This window comes from Bactrocera latifrons, unplaced genomic scaffold (assembly GCF_001853355.1).
Source record: "Bactrocera latifrons isolate USDA-ARS-PBARC rearing strain unplaced genomic scaffold, ASM185335v1 scaffold_632, whole genome shotgun sequence".
NCBI lineage: Eukaryota > Metazoa > Arthropoda > Insecta > Diptera > Tephritidae > Bactrocera > Bactrocera latifrons.
Window position 1 is genome coordinate 20,281 of NW_017537304.1, and position 14,206 is coordinate 34,486.

At 34.2% G+C, this 14,206-nt stretch overlaps 1 protein-coding gene across 4 annotated transcripts; it reads right to left on the reverse strand.

Moving 5' to 3' along the window:
- Nucleotides 1-2,826: 2,826 nt before the first annotated feature.
- Nucleotides 2,827-8,916, reverse strand: LOC108975303 (profilin). 4 transcript variants are annotated; one of them, XM_018943688.1, is made up of 5 exons: nucleotides 8,725-8,916; nucleotides 7,919-7,957; nucleotides 7,659-7,855; nucleotides 4,392-4,563; nucleotides 2,827-3,058 (listed from the first exon to the last, which is right to left on the reverse strand). In XM_018943688.1, the coding sequence occupies exons 3-5, from the start codon at nucleotides 7,767-7,769 to the stop codon at nucleotides 2,961-2,963; spliced, it is 381 nt and encodes a 126-aa protein (XP_018799233.1). In that variant the 5' UTR covers nucleotides 7,770-7,855; nucleotides 7,919-7,957; nucleotides 8,725-8,916; the 3' UTR covers nucleotides 2,827-2,960. The 4 variants fall into 4 exon arrangements, with proteins under 4 accessions (XP_018799233.1, XP_018799234.1, XP_018799236.1 ...); XM_018943689.1 differs by having other exon boundaries at nucleotides 8,839-8,908; XM_018943691.1 differs by lacking the exon at nucleotides 8,725-8,916 and adding an exon at nucleotides 8,319-8,387.
- Between the last annotated feature and the right edge of the window lie 5,290 nt (nucleotides 8,917-14,206).

Sequence of the window (14,206 nt, forward strand, 5' to 3'; positions counted from 1 at the left end):
AAGTTAACGAAGGTGCGGTTGTCCACAGAAACGAAATCGGCAGGTTTCTCAATCGAGATAATTATGGGCAGATGGTCTGATGCGAGAGTTAGCATAGGTCGCCAGGTTATGTTTTTTATCAGACCACAACTAGCGATTGTGATATCGGGCGAGCTACTACAGGTGCCCTTAACTCTGGTGGGGGCTTCGTCATTCATTGTGCAGAATGTCGAATCGTCAATCTGTACCGCCAGCTCCATCCCCCTACGCTCATTTGACAGACAGAAATGCCAAAGATCGTGGTGCGCGTTAAAGTCGCCTAGCACCAAACGGTTTTCACCACGAAGTAGCGCACCTATATTCGGGTGATATCCTGTAGGGCAACATGTAACTGGGGGGATGTATATACTAAATATTTCGAGCTCGACATCGCCTGAACGGATAGCTATGCCCTGACATTCTAGGACAGTATCCCTGCGGTCGAAGTCTTCATCGATTAGACGATACTGCACGGTGTTGTGCAATATGAAGGCTAGGCCACCACCATTATCTCGCTCGCGMKCTTTACGTAYGACGTTGAAACCGGCACAACTCAGAAGATCTGAGCGGCTGTTTAGTTTGGTTTCTTGGACCGCAGCTATCGATTCCGCTCCCAATTCATAAGTGCAACTATCTCCTCGATCTTGCTCTGGAGTCCGTTGCAGTTGAATTGAAGTAGCCGGGTTTGTCTGGGGTGTCCGTGGGTGATCGTGGGGGTGAGRGAGGGACGTGTAGGTGGTATTTGTTGCAGCTGCAGAACCCGCATGGGCGGTTGTCGCACTGGGGKGTTWGTTGGCGACGCCACTGTTGTGTGTTGCGGGGGCAGACTCCTGCAGCATGGGGCAACGTACGACTCACTCCACTCACGTGTGGTGCGCAGGCCGGAACACGCCGGGAAGTGACACCAGCCWGCACAAGAGTTGCACTTGACTGATGTGACGTTCCGACGTATGGCGGTCTGACACACGGAACAGTCTGTGCGAGGGACCAGGAGTTGCTGATTGGTTCTCGCACGAGGATTGGAGCGGGATGAAGGTTGGGGGGGGACAAGTCAGAGTGGGAGCTATGTTGCYTAGTTGAGCTCCGGGGGACCGTGGAGGTCCTCTGTYGGCCACTCGAGGTGGGTGGCGGCGCAGCGCGCGAACTAAGTGCAGATTGCACAGCCGTAGAGGCTAACGTCGCAATATTGCGTAGGCAACACGCGTTACGTGGCCCACTCCCTATGGGTCTTAAGGCCTGAGCAGGTCTTAAGATGGCTCCATCCATTGCATGTGTTGCACCTGACCGAAGTGGAGTTTGGATGGAGCCTTTTCGCGCAAACGCAGCAGAAAAATTCCTCCGGGCCCGGGTTGGACTCAATGCCAGCACGAGTAAGGAGGATATGGAGCAACCCTGCTGCAAGGCGTTGCTCCAGTGACGACACACACAAATTAACACTCACCGATCCAAACGRGGTTAGATCGCCGAAATGACAGCCCATGGTCGGATGAAATCCGAGTCAATTCCGGTACGTAGAACCGGCTGTCGTGGGAATTGAATAAAGAAAATATCCTTATGCATGGATAGAGGAATTTTTGGGAGAAAAGGAATTTCAGCGAATTTTCTTATTATCACATGGCAGCACTCAATTTCGTCGTAATTTTGAGCACACAAATGGCGTTCACTACGAGTGTAAAATGTAATTTTTAAAATAAAGATTTCTTAGATAAAAAAACCTGCTAAAAGTGTAAAATGTGGATTTATTTAAAAGTTTGTAGTTTAATTTAATAATTTGTAGAGAAAATTGAGAATAAAGTGTGGTTAATGTCGAAATGTTCGAATTTTGGGAATTTTTCGAAGTTCAAATATCTCCTAAATTAAGCGTTTGCGGTACCTATAACCCCATATATTTTTTAATGAGGAGAACTTGGAATTGTGCCCGAACTGATACAGCTCGTCTCCGTAAGTTTAAAAAAAAAAAATTCAAAATATAGCGAATTTCTTCATTATGTTCATTCTTTTTTGAACAGCTGTAACTGTTTTCAACTTCCCCAAATTTAATTTAAATGAAGCTTAAAATCTTACCTTTCCAACACTGTATGGCATGGCACAATGTGATTGGTAGCACTGGAGATATATGTATGTACGACTGCAACGACAAATGTATATTAACGAAATACGACTTTTTCGACTACCCAGTATTTACATTTTCAATAACCTTAGTTGACGTAATTCGCGGATAACTATCATGTTTGTCATTTTGCATTCTTCCTCGACTGCCATTTTTTACAGCTCGATCGCAGTTTTGGAATTTAAAATTCAGTCGAAATACTCAAACGAATCATCGAAAATTGGACTCAACGAATGGACCATCTGAAACGTAGCCACGGCGTACTTTTGATAATCTTCAAAATGCCAAAGAATGCTCTTTTGAATTATTATAAACATACATTATTGAATTTGAAATGTCTGTCTATTTTCTTTAAAAAAGCAGGCAAGTTTGAAATGGTTAAACCTTTGTATTTAAAGAAATATATTAAAAATAAAAGGCAGTAGTCAAAACTATAGAATATATTGTAGGTCCAAAGGAATATTTTCTGGCGCTACAACAACAGCACTCCACTTTTTCCCGCTCGAAAACCAAAATCATTATAAAGAAATGAAACCAAATTTTCATGAAGCTTCAAACATACTAAAAAAAAAGATATAAATGCTCCCTCTTTATACGTGTTTTATTTATTCATACTTTTTGTTAAAAAATTAAGAGAAATAATTTTCGTATTCTATTCTATTTATATAGATACATATGTAAAAAATTTTACTTGAACATTAGTTTTATTTATTGCGGCTTTATTTTTTCGTATGAAATTATTCCAAAATAGATGTTATAGAAGATATTTTTACTGCTTTAATGATTTTATTATTTATTATTATATTATTACTTTTATTATTATGGATTATTCCTAGTACCCGCAAGTAATCAGATAATCTCCAAGCTTCTCTACAACAGATGCGGCTTGTTGAGGTTGAACAGGATCCTCATAAATAGAAACGATTACGGCTAAAAAAAGAGGAAATTATAAATATGAGATCGGACAGGATTTATGTTATGCAGATAATAATTGTATGACTTTTAGAAGTGGCTTGAAGATAACTTAACTTAGGAAGGATTTTCGAAACTTCAAGCATTTTTATGAGTATTACTTTTCTTTATTAAACTTATTTCTAAACCGAAAAGATTTATTAAAATTAAAATAAGAGAGCATAATAATTTATTCCTTGATGATCGACAGAAATTAATTGTTCATGATAAAACCGAAACATAAAAATAATTGAGATTTGCAATTAAAGTTGAGAAAATTTGCTCCAAATATTATTTTATTAGAAAAATTTGAAATAGGGCAAAGTAAAACAGTGTTGATAGCTCCACTGTGAACGGCGTTCACTACCTTTCGGAAGTTAGTTGCGTTCGAGGTCCAGTCGGCGTACTATTCGATGTCGCCGACGTAGTTAAGGAAAAACCTCTTTATGTTTATGCGGCTTTCGGCCTCCGGCCACGAAACGCTTAGTATCATAACCCTTAGGCTGAATCCATACCGGGTTAGTCAAAACAGTTTTTCTTGTCTCATACGATAACTGCTTATAGCTTCACATGCGACAACCCACACCGAACAAGACGAAACGAAAGCGCATGTTCGTCTTTGTTGCCGAACAACACATGCTGAGCTACGGCGCAACTGACACCGAATGAAACAGACAAGACCAAAAAAAAAACTAGTTTCGTTGGTTATAGTTGCACCGTTGTTTTTCATAGACAAAATGTTATAACTAATCTTTTTGCAGGAGTTATGTTTTTGCGGTAGTTTGTATTTTGCTTAAAAATTAAATGTTTAATTATGTTTCAAAATCTTCTCGGATGCATTCTTAGTTCAGAAATCAAATGTGTAATATTTTCTGAATGGCGCTTCTGGTTGTACGGACCTACCACCTTTCATTTCGTCCACGAAATTCAATTATTGAAAATATTCGTCGTTTCCTTCTTTTTTCGTTTTATTTCAATGCACACTAAGCGAGGCAAAAATGCAAAATGTAGCATTGTGCTTCGCTTGGTTTGGGTTAGAACACAAGACGTTTTTGTATCCTATTAGTCAAAGACTTTTTTGACCAACCTATTGGGTTTAAAAAACTTTAGATCAGTACAGCCGTAGCAGTAAGTTTAGTATCAAACATGTTTGAAGTAAACTTATTTTTTAACTCGGTTGCGAGTTGGCATAAAATCAGCAGTCGCTTAATGCAAATATAATTGATATTTCTGTAAACTTCAAACCTTTAAGATTATTAATATTATTTTCCTTAAGCTTACATGTAACCAAATGGGTAAGCAAATTTCTTACCTTGTGTAGTTTTCATGCAATGCACTCCGCTGCGTCCCAACTTAGCGCGGACTACACGATCTGTACCAGAAAGGTAAATGTACCTTTGACCAGCTAATGTAACACCATTGCTTGTGAGAAGGTCTTGCTGATCAAATCCTGCGATTAATTTCGCCAATTCTTCCTTTGTTACCTGCAAATATAAAGAAAATGAAGTTGTTTCTCTTCAAACTAAAACAAATCATAAAAAAGAATACTGGAATCCCACAATTTTTTGATTACTGTAAATTCATTGTTTATATGGGATATGATCACAATACCACTGTGATCATCTTCTTGTTGGTGGTAACCAGAATACCCCTAATTTATATAATTTAAATTTTTTAAGCCTTTCAATTCTAAAAGGATATATTTTTTTCACAATTTTCGACTTCGGGTACTTACGAGTATTTCTAAACTCCTTACAGTCATATTACTAATTTATCTGCCTAGGCAATTTAAAGGGTTGTCAGTCCCCTTTAGGATGGTGAAATTTCGGTCGTCTAGAAGAGGGATTTTTTCCCGCCCGTTTTCCGGGTTTTCAGAATCACTCCGTTAGTGATGTTAAGACTGCGTTCACAGATCTGACCGCCTTCCACAAAAATTGCAAAATAGCGGTCCCATTACTGAAAGCTGGGAGTTTGCCAAATGCCGTACTTGGAGAAAACACCTCTCATATAAGACGTTGTATAAATGTACAAACTGTATACAAAAGCGAAGGGAATAGGGAGTGTCTTCACATGGTTAAGTCCATGTAAGAACCGGAAAATAAAACACAGGATAAGAAAAACAAAACTTAAAATGGAATATGCATGCATCGGTCACAAAATGCTCGGAAATAACATATGACGAATATAAAAAATATTCATATAATACCATACATACATATTCCAAAACACTATTATGTACGCATGACTTGAATGAATAAAATAGTAATAATAGCGAAATTGGAAAATAATTGATATACACACCTGCTAAAAATAATAGTTACACCATACTTTTTCAAGTAAAGCTCATGAATAAAAAGTTTTATTTAAATTTTTAAGAAAAACGCAAACGTACTTATATTTTTCAAATATTTACAAGCTTATTTAAATAAACTTCATTTAAAAAAAGCAAACCAAACAAATGTAGATCCAAAAACATTTCATAGCTAAAATAAACTTGCTCAAAAAAATAGGTACACTTTTAATAAGACAATTATTTTGGAAAAACAAATTATTATAAAACAGTTTTGTTGTATATTTAACATTACTCAGTTAATAGCCAGTATATCCACCATTATTCTGGATTACTTTATTTATTCGTTTGGGCATACTACTGATTAAAGTCTGACAGGTTTCTTTACGTATCTCATACCAAGTTTTTTGTATGCAGAGAAAGATTGACTTGCGAAATTTTTTGTAGTTCTCCCCATAGGTATTCTATTGGATTTAAATCCATGGATTGACTTGGCCACTTCAAAACGTTAACATTACTATCTTCAAAATATTTTTTAACCAGTTTGGAGGTATGTTTTGTGGTCATTATCTTGCTGATATACCCAACGTAATGGTAAGTTTTCTTCAGCATAGGGTATTATGACATTTTCAAGTATTTCCTTGTACTCTCTCACAATCGTTTCCAAACAAATTTACATTCGTTTCATAGCTTCATAAGATGTTTCTTCACTTTTTTGTTCCCTCAGGTTCTGATCATTCTAAATGACTTCTTGCACAATTTAATCTCATATCTAAATGAGCCTGCGAATTGTTTGGGCACTTACTAAATTTCCAATTTCTGTTATCACCTTCGACGACTTTAATGGGTCCTTTTTACAAATAGTTACAATGTGGCGATCAAGAACTGTACTCGTTTTTTTTTTTTTTGGACTTCCACGAGTCTCCCTACTAGATTTTCGCGCTAAAGCATTTTTAACAAAATTATGAGACCTTTCCATTAATTTCCAAATTCCCGAAGCGATTTTCCTTACTTTCTGAGGTTTGAATCCGGCTGGGCTTCTTCAACAGTGCAATGTGACTTCCGACCCATCTGATTAAAAAATAATTTAATATATCTGCAGCATTTTGAGCTTTAATGAAAGATATGCTTCATTCCCTTAGAAAGGGCGATGMCATATTATCTTAATTAAACTTACAGCATAACTTGTCGCATACAGCCCGTAAAAAGTTTTTTAAACTGTTGAGAGTACTAAGTTTTATCGTGTAACATTTTTTTGAGCAGGTGTGTATGTATTTAACAAATTATGACGTTAAAACAGTATGCGTGGTTAATACTTATTTCTCCCTTTGATATAATATTAAAAACATTTCCAATGATAATGATTTCGTTCTTATTTTAGACGTCGCAATATACATATTTCACTCTCTTTATCTATTAATTGCATGACGTTTATAAATGAGTATACATATGTATGCAAGAAATAATATACATACATTATAAACGCATCTTTGTTTTTATACGCATATGTATTGCATGCAACCAAAGAACAAACCATGGTGTAAAATGTTCAATTCATCACATCACAGTTGTACATACTAAAACACTATGCGACGAACAATTCAATTCCTTTTGTATATCTGCATACATACACAATTAAAGCCGGCAAAAGTGCGATAACCAAATACTCAAATATCTTAAGAATTAACTTAAAAAATATTCGACATGGCAAACGAATAACCATATACAGAACAAACAAAAAACGAATATCAGACATTGGTATTCGGGAAATTAACAAATATAGATGTTCCAACACAATTTTGCTTATATATGGACTTTAAAAACATTCATAACCTAAAGTTAAAATGATTTAAAATAAAATATCTAAGTAATATGAGTAAAAATGCTATATATATATGTATGTAATTATTCGTAAAAGTTTGGAATTCGAAATGTTGCAATGTAAATGAATTACGAGACGAATATGGATAATATATACGTATATACATACGTACATATGTACTTATATACAGAGAAATTGTATGTATAAGGAGCTAAAATAAACTGAACAAGGGTGTTTATGTGACTAACTGTTACTCAAATACGTTCTTATGTTTCTGTATGTATCTCGGTAAATTGATTTTGGTATCTACATTTTAACACCCTGTCTTCTATGCAGACGTTATATTTTTATCTTGGGTCACACCCTCCCATCTCTGCATATATAAAGTATATATTTTCTGAATTTGTAATATATATGTTCTTTTTTGGCTAAATCAATTCGGGTATTATAATTTTCACTAAACTCACCTCGAATCCTTTCGATTGAGCCCAAATATTGCCATCATGTCCAGCAATGCAAGCCTTTGTTACACAGTGCGAGGCCAAAAGTTGGTTATCCACATAATCTTGCCAGCTCATTTTAGTGTATTTGTTGTTGACTGTAGTGGATTTTTCTGATATTTTAAGGTATTCTGTGTCAAGTTATTCGTTGTAGAATGTGTGACCTTGTGTCAATTTAGAAAAATTGAAATTTAACGAAACAAATGCGTTCCAAATTTTCTCCTTACCTGTTGTAGCGATATGAGCAGTTTTAAATTATTTTTAACCTAAAATCGAAAAAAAAAACAAAAAATTGAGATCTATCTTTATGTCACATTTATATATGTATACTAATAACCATAAATGTATAAAGTATTTCTTATAGATTTGCCGATAATAATGATGCTCTACGTATGAAATATGTGCACAAAATCACTTTTTTCAATAGTGATTTAAATAATTTTCACATTTTTTAACCAAAATAGCATATTAAATTCAATATTAACATAAACATAAAATAACAGAATGAACCCAAGATTTAAATTTCACCAAGATGAAAACGTAAAACTATAACTATGAAAACCTGCCGATTATAACCCGTCCTTTTTCCTGAATTCCAGCCTTCTGAGGCTCTTAAATAAATCTAACCTTCCGACGCGCTAACACTAACAAAAGACAATGAAAATTTTAGAGATTTTTACTGTCGCCATCGTTATGAGCTGCCGACAACCAAAGACCGAAGTGCCGTCGTTACCGTTTCACTCCACTCAATTCATTCTACGAATTGAAATGAGTGAACGGAAATCAACTCATCAGATGAGTCAGCGTAGTATTTCTTTCCACCGCGACCCCTTCATATAATTGTATTATTGGACATGTATTTTTAGTTCGGAAAGTTTGAATTTCTTCAAATACCAAAATAGAAGAAAAAAAGAATACACCAATCACTTACTTATATTAGTTTTTAGACAGCAATGAAACTATTAACTCTGTTTAAAAACCTCTAATAAATTTAAGTTTATAAGAGTTAGTCCAAGGTAATAAACTTACAAACCTTCAAATACAGTTTATTAAATCTCAAAATTGTATTCTATGTTTCGTTCTTTTCTTTTTTTATACAATTTATTAGTTTCTTATCTCCCAGCGAGAAAAAGAAATACCAACTCACTTTTACACACTCTAACCAATTCGATTGCAAATGATTTACGTTAATGCCGCAAATCTTCGTTTTTATTTTGACGTCGGCGTACCGTGTCGGCAAACAGTGTTGCAATGATTACGGGGCATCTCGACAGGATAAAATCTATGTCTTACTACTGTATTGCCGTGCCTATTGCCTGCGGGGACTCCATATTGCTTACATTATATGGAATAATAATTAGTTTGTCATATATTGTAAAAAATAAGCTGTAACCTCAGCAATTTGACAGCGCAGTTTTCATTTCTATGAAGATTTCGAAGAGGCATATGCCGACGGCATTTCATTTCAGTAATATGAAATGAAGTGAGTATTAAGACAGTTGTGTTATATAATACAAATAAAGTAAATTTTAAAACTAACATTTTTCTAAAAAATTAATATTTGGTTTAATATTCTTAACTTACAGAAAAGTTATTCAAATTGGGTTGGGAATGAGGGAAGTCTTAAATTTCATAAACTTATACAAGTATAAATCAAAATATCATTGCTCATTTAAAATTTATTAATTTAATTGGTATACAAAATTTATGCCGCATTTATTATTTAGTAGTTCAAAAATATGACATCTTATTTTTCCCAGAAATACATTTGTAAAAAAGGAACTTTCTCTTCTTTATTTTCCACATAAATGATTTAAACAGTTCAAGAGCTCAAAACATAAGCTACATTAGCTACCTACTTGACGGCATTTCGGAATGTGATAAAATTAATTTTTCAGGAGCTCAAATCATATGCTTATGTCAAGATAACAAATGCCCACATACAGATTTGGCAATGGCAATAGCAATAGTTTTGACTGTTAGTATGACATAAATTTTATCCTGTCGAGATGCCCCGTTATAACCATCTGTCCACACGCGCCTTTCAAGAAGTATTTCGACAACCAATATAGTTGTTAAAAATCTGTATTATTGGCAATATTGCCAATGGATACTTGAAATTTTTAACGCTTCGATATTGATTATGTCAAATACGGTTTCCCAAACAACCCTGCCAGCAAATATAAAATATTTGGTGTTTTTTATGTTGCAATTTAGTAAAAAAAAAAAATACTCCAAACACAAATATTATATTAGCAAACCATGTTAGTAAGTAATTAAATACTTACATACACTGATAGTTAAAATATTTGCAACCATAATGACTATTTTATTTAAAAACATTTCTTTAATTTTTTATAAAGTATTCCTTTATCTATATGTATATTTTTATTAGAGTTCTTATTTATACAAATAATCATAAAACCTAAAACATAAATTAATTTGTTTTTAGTGGTAAAAATGCATTAAATAAACCAAAAGTCAAAATTAATCTACTCAAAACATTTGCAACTTTTAAGTAATCCAAAAAGATTTTAAAATTTGTTCAATGTTTTATTTCGTAGCCATTATTTTTCATAACTTCAGCACATCTTCTAGGTATTGAAGCAACTAGACTTATTTAACTGCAGGGATCGCTTTCTCTTCCATTTCCAATCTGCCAAAAAAAATAATAGTCATCTTTCCGGAATATTTCGCTGCCTATTTTACGTTTAACCATTATCCAAATATTCTCAATCGGTGTGAGATCGGAAGACTGTGCCGGCTACATCACAGTATTTATGTATATGATTTTCTTCTAACCGCGATTTTTCAAGCCTAGACGTGCTTTTAGGGTCTTTGTAGTATTGGAAAGTCCATAAAAGTGGCATTTCCCATCGCGAACGCCGAACGTAAGCTTTGCTATCTCCGCCTCGAAGATTGAATTTCGGTTAATCTGCTCATAAAATTGAGTTCCAATTCTGCTTAGTCCAATTTAAGTGTGATCGAGCAAATCTCAACCTCGGTTTTCTATTTGTACGTAATTTGTTTGGTATTTTGTACGTAACTACGTAGATCAAACTCCAAGGATCGTCTTTTGATAGTGGAGAGACTGATGTCAAGTTGAACTTAAGTTTTAGTATCTCTTGGAACTGCTTTGGGGTATTTTGTAAAGAAATGTTTTCTTTTTAGATCTTCTCTTAGGATTGTAATACTAGACCTACCTCATCTGTTCTGCATGGAATATTTTAACGATATCTTCGAATCTTCCTTTACTTTTGTTTTCAAGTCCGAACTGTATTTATGGCCTCCCATTTTCATTCGATAATATTACAAATTTCACAAAATACGGTGAATGATGTTAATTCTGGAAATACGAAAAACTAAATGCAAACTGTTCGCAAAATAAATATGCATGAAGTTCCATTAATTATGTAGAATACGATTACTGTTATAGTTTGCCTTTTATTAATTAGCAAAATAAAAAATATATAACATATATTCTCCACTGGATTATTACTTTACTTTTGTTAAAGGCTAAAATATCAATTTTTACAGTACATATTTGAGGAATACAATAACTAAAGCTGGGACAAAAATATTTGATTTGTAGACGATAAGTGACTTGTAGAATTTAATATTTGTACGTCGAGAGAGGACTTTAGTTCTCAATTGCCTACACAGTCCGAAATAGCACCTGTTGGCGAGTATTATTCTGCGTTGGATTTCGATTGACGAAATTATCTACGACTTCAAAGTTATGACTGTCAACAGTGGCGTGGGAGCCAAGTCACGAGTGCGATGACTGTTAGCTTGTTAACAAGAGATTTTTCGTCTTGTCCTCGTTTAGATCCAAACCAATTTTCTTCGCTTCCTTATCCAGTCTGGAGAAACCAGAACTAACGGCGCGGTTGTTGAGGCCAATGATTTCAATCTCATCGGCGTACGTCAGTAGCTGTACACTCTTATATAGTATTGTACTTTCACTAATCAGATCTGAAGCTCTAATAATTTTTTCCAGGAATATCTTGAAGAAGTCTTAGGGTAGGGAGTCACCTTATCTTAAGCATGGCTTGCTATCAAACGGCCCGGGGAAGTCCTTCCCGATCCTGATACAGCTTTTGGTATTGTTCAACGTTAGTGAACACAGTCATATTAGTGAGGATACCGAATTAAGACATAAAAACAAAAATTCTGTGAGCTAAGGCATGCTTCACCCTGAATGCACTATCAGCTGTTTTGCAAAAAATGGAGGAAAAACTTATTTATTTTTCGATAAAGTAAATAGAAACTTTAAAAATGTTATTTGCGTGATCAAAAATTTTAAGAACTATCCGAAACATTAAACATTCCAGGTAAAATCATTCTTTTTATAAACGGAGATCTAATTAACAAACTTCTTCAGCTGAGAAGATAAAGACGCGTTTGTGAACATTACGGGTAAATTCTACAAAGATATTAAAAAGAAACCATCCGCAAGCGGTTCAGATTCACCACATAAACGGTGGAAGTGCCTAGACAGCTTGATGTTTTTAGAAAATGTGACAATGGAGGATTTGAAGTGACTATGATATGTTTTCTTGATATAACCAACAGATGTATATAATTTGTTAAATTTGCAATGCAAAAAAAAACTAACAAATTCAAATGTGTCAAACATCCCACAACTTCTTATAAAACAAAAAACCATAAGGGGTATTCTCTTGCTCTTGAAAACCCTTACACAGTGCAAGAATTGCAAATGCTTCCACCTAATGCAACGGCACAACAACAAACACACGCAGAAAAATATTTGCAAGGGCTGTAAAATATATTAAAAAACTCATGTTTATTTGCGTGCAATGTCACGCAGAAATATAATTGCAACTCTGTTTTAGCTGCCATTTTATATAAAGTCATATTTCGACGTTAAATTGTTGAGAAAAGCAAATTTTAAAAACATTTTATAATTCCTATTTAAGTTATAAAGATTTGTTAAAATTTTTTTTTGTTAAAAATGTATGCAAAATTGCGCAAATTACAATAGCCATGCACAATAGTCACTGACAATAAATTGACCAAATCAGCCGTTCATATGTATATCAGTAGATTCTGCAATGGGTGCTCTCGTGCCCTTGTATATTTCGGTATAGTATTTTTGCAATCTGCAATCTTGCAAGAGCAAGCGAATACCCTATATTATTTGCTTGCAAATATTTTTATTTATTTTCGAACTAAATATACAAATGTTTAATTTTATGTAATAAAATTTAAAATAAGATAATTTAAGTGCACTTTAATAAAAATAAAATAAACTAAATTAAGTTGAGTTTAATTAAAGAAAAATTCATCAATATGAAAAATATTGAAATAAGTTTATGAAATAAGCGTTATTGCATAAAATGTAAATGTAAATCTAGTTTATTATTTGTTAAAGAATAGATAACTTTCAAGGAGCCGTACAAATTGTCCCCACTGCTCTTCAGATGCCAAGGGTATTTTTACTTGCGCTCTTGATAAAAATTTAATAAAATGGTCTTTGTTTACTTTCAAGCACTTTCCTGGATATGGAATTAACAAATGGTTCATCAAAGGAAAGGCTGCATCTCCCACATAATAAAATTGGATTTTTATAGCACTGCGTGGAAGATTTTATGTTCTTTGTAGATTCTTTGTTCCATTTAAAATTCTATTACCAAAACCACTAATTTTTAACATTGTATAAAAAACACACTGCGTGGAAGATTTTCTGCTCTTTGTAGATTCATTGTTTCGTTTAAAATTCTATTACCAAAACCTCTAATCTTTAACATTTCGCCATCGTTTTGGCTTTCGTAAGTTCCTATATTTATGCCAATGTGAATGTGTATTTGCTATCATAAACGGCTAATAACACAATACAGACCCTGCCACCCAAAAATGGTGAAAAAGATAATGAAACCGTAGGTTTTTAAATCCTCAGAGCTAGTGAAAAAATTATTTGCAAAATATTGTTAAACAATCACGTAAAATTCATTCAGTTACCTTCCCGTTGTACGAGCACGAATGACATGCGTCTTTCAATCGTTTATTTATTACACTTTTTGCGATTTTCTTTTGGCACTATTGACAATTATGTTTTCTCATTCGTACTCATTCAAATAAATCAAGAAATGAAAGAAATTTTTTTTCATCGCATTTCAGTAAACAAAAAAATAACCCGAACATGTGCGTTGGTGTTAGTGCATAGAGAAAGAATATGTAGTTGGATTGAAATATTTGAGAAAAGTGGTTAGCCGTGGCTGACAAGGGAAGTATTGCTTACATACATTGATACGGATTTTCGCGGATACTTGATTTGTATGTGTTTGCCGTCGACAGCACCTACCCTACCAGTTAAGAGTGGTTAAAAAACTAGTAAACCAGTAAGTTTAGAAACCCTTAAAAGTCTTAGGCCGCGTGGAGATGCTAACCACTTTTCTCCTCACACGTACGTATACATCAGATCATACATCTCTTTTGCGCTCATTTTGGGGTGTCATATAAAAAAATATATCTGTCTTGCTCGAATATCCCCA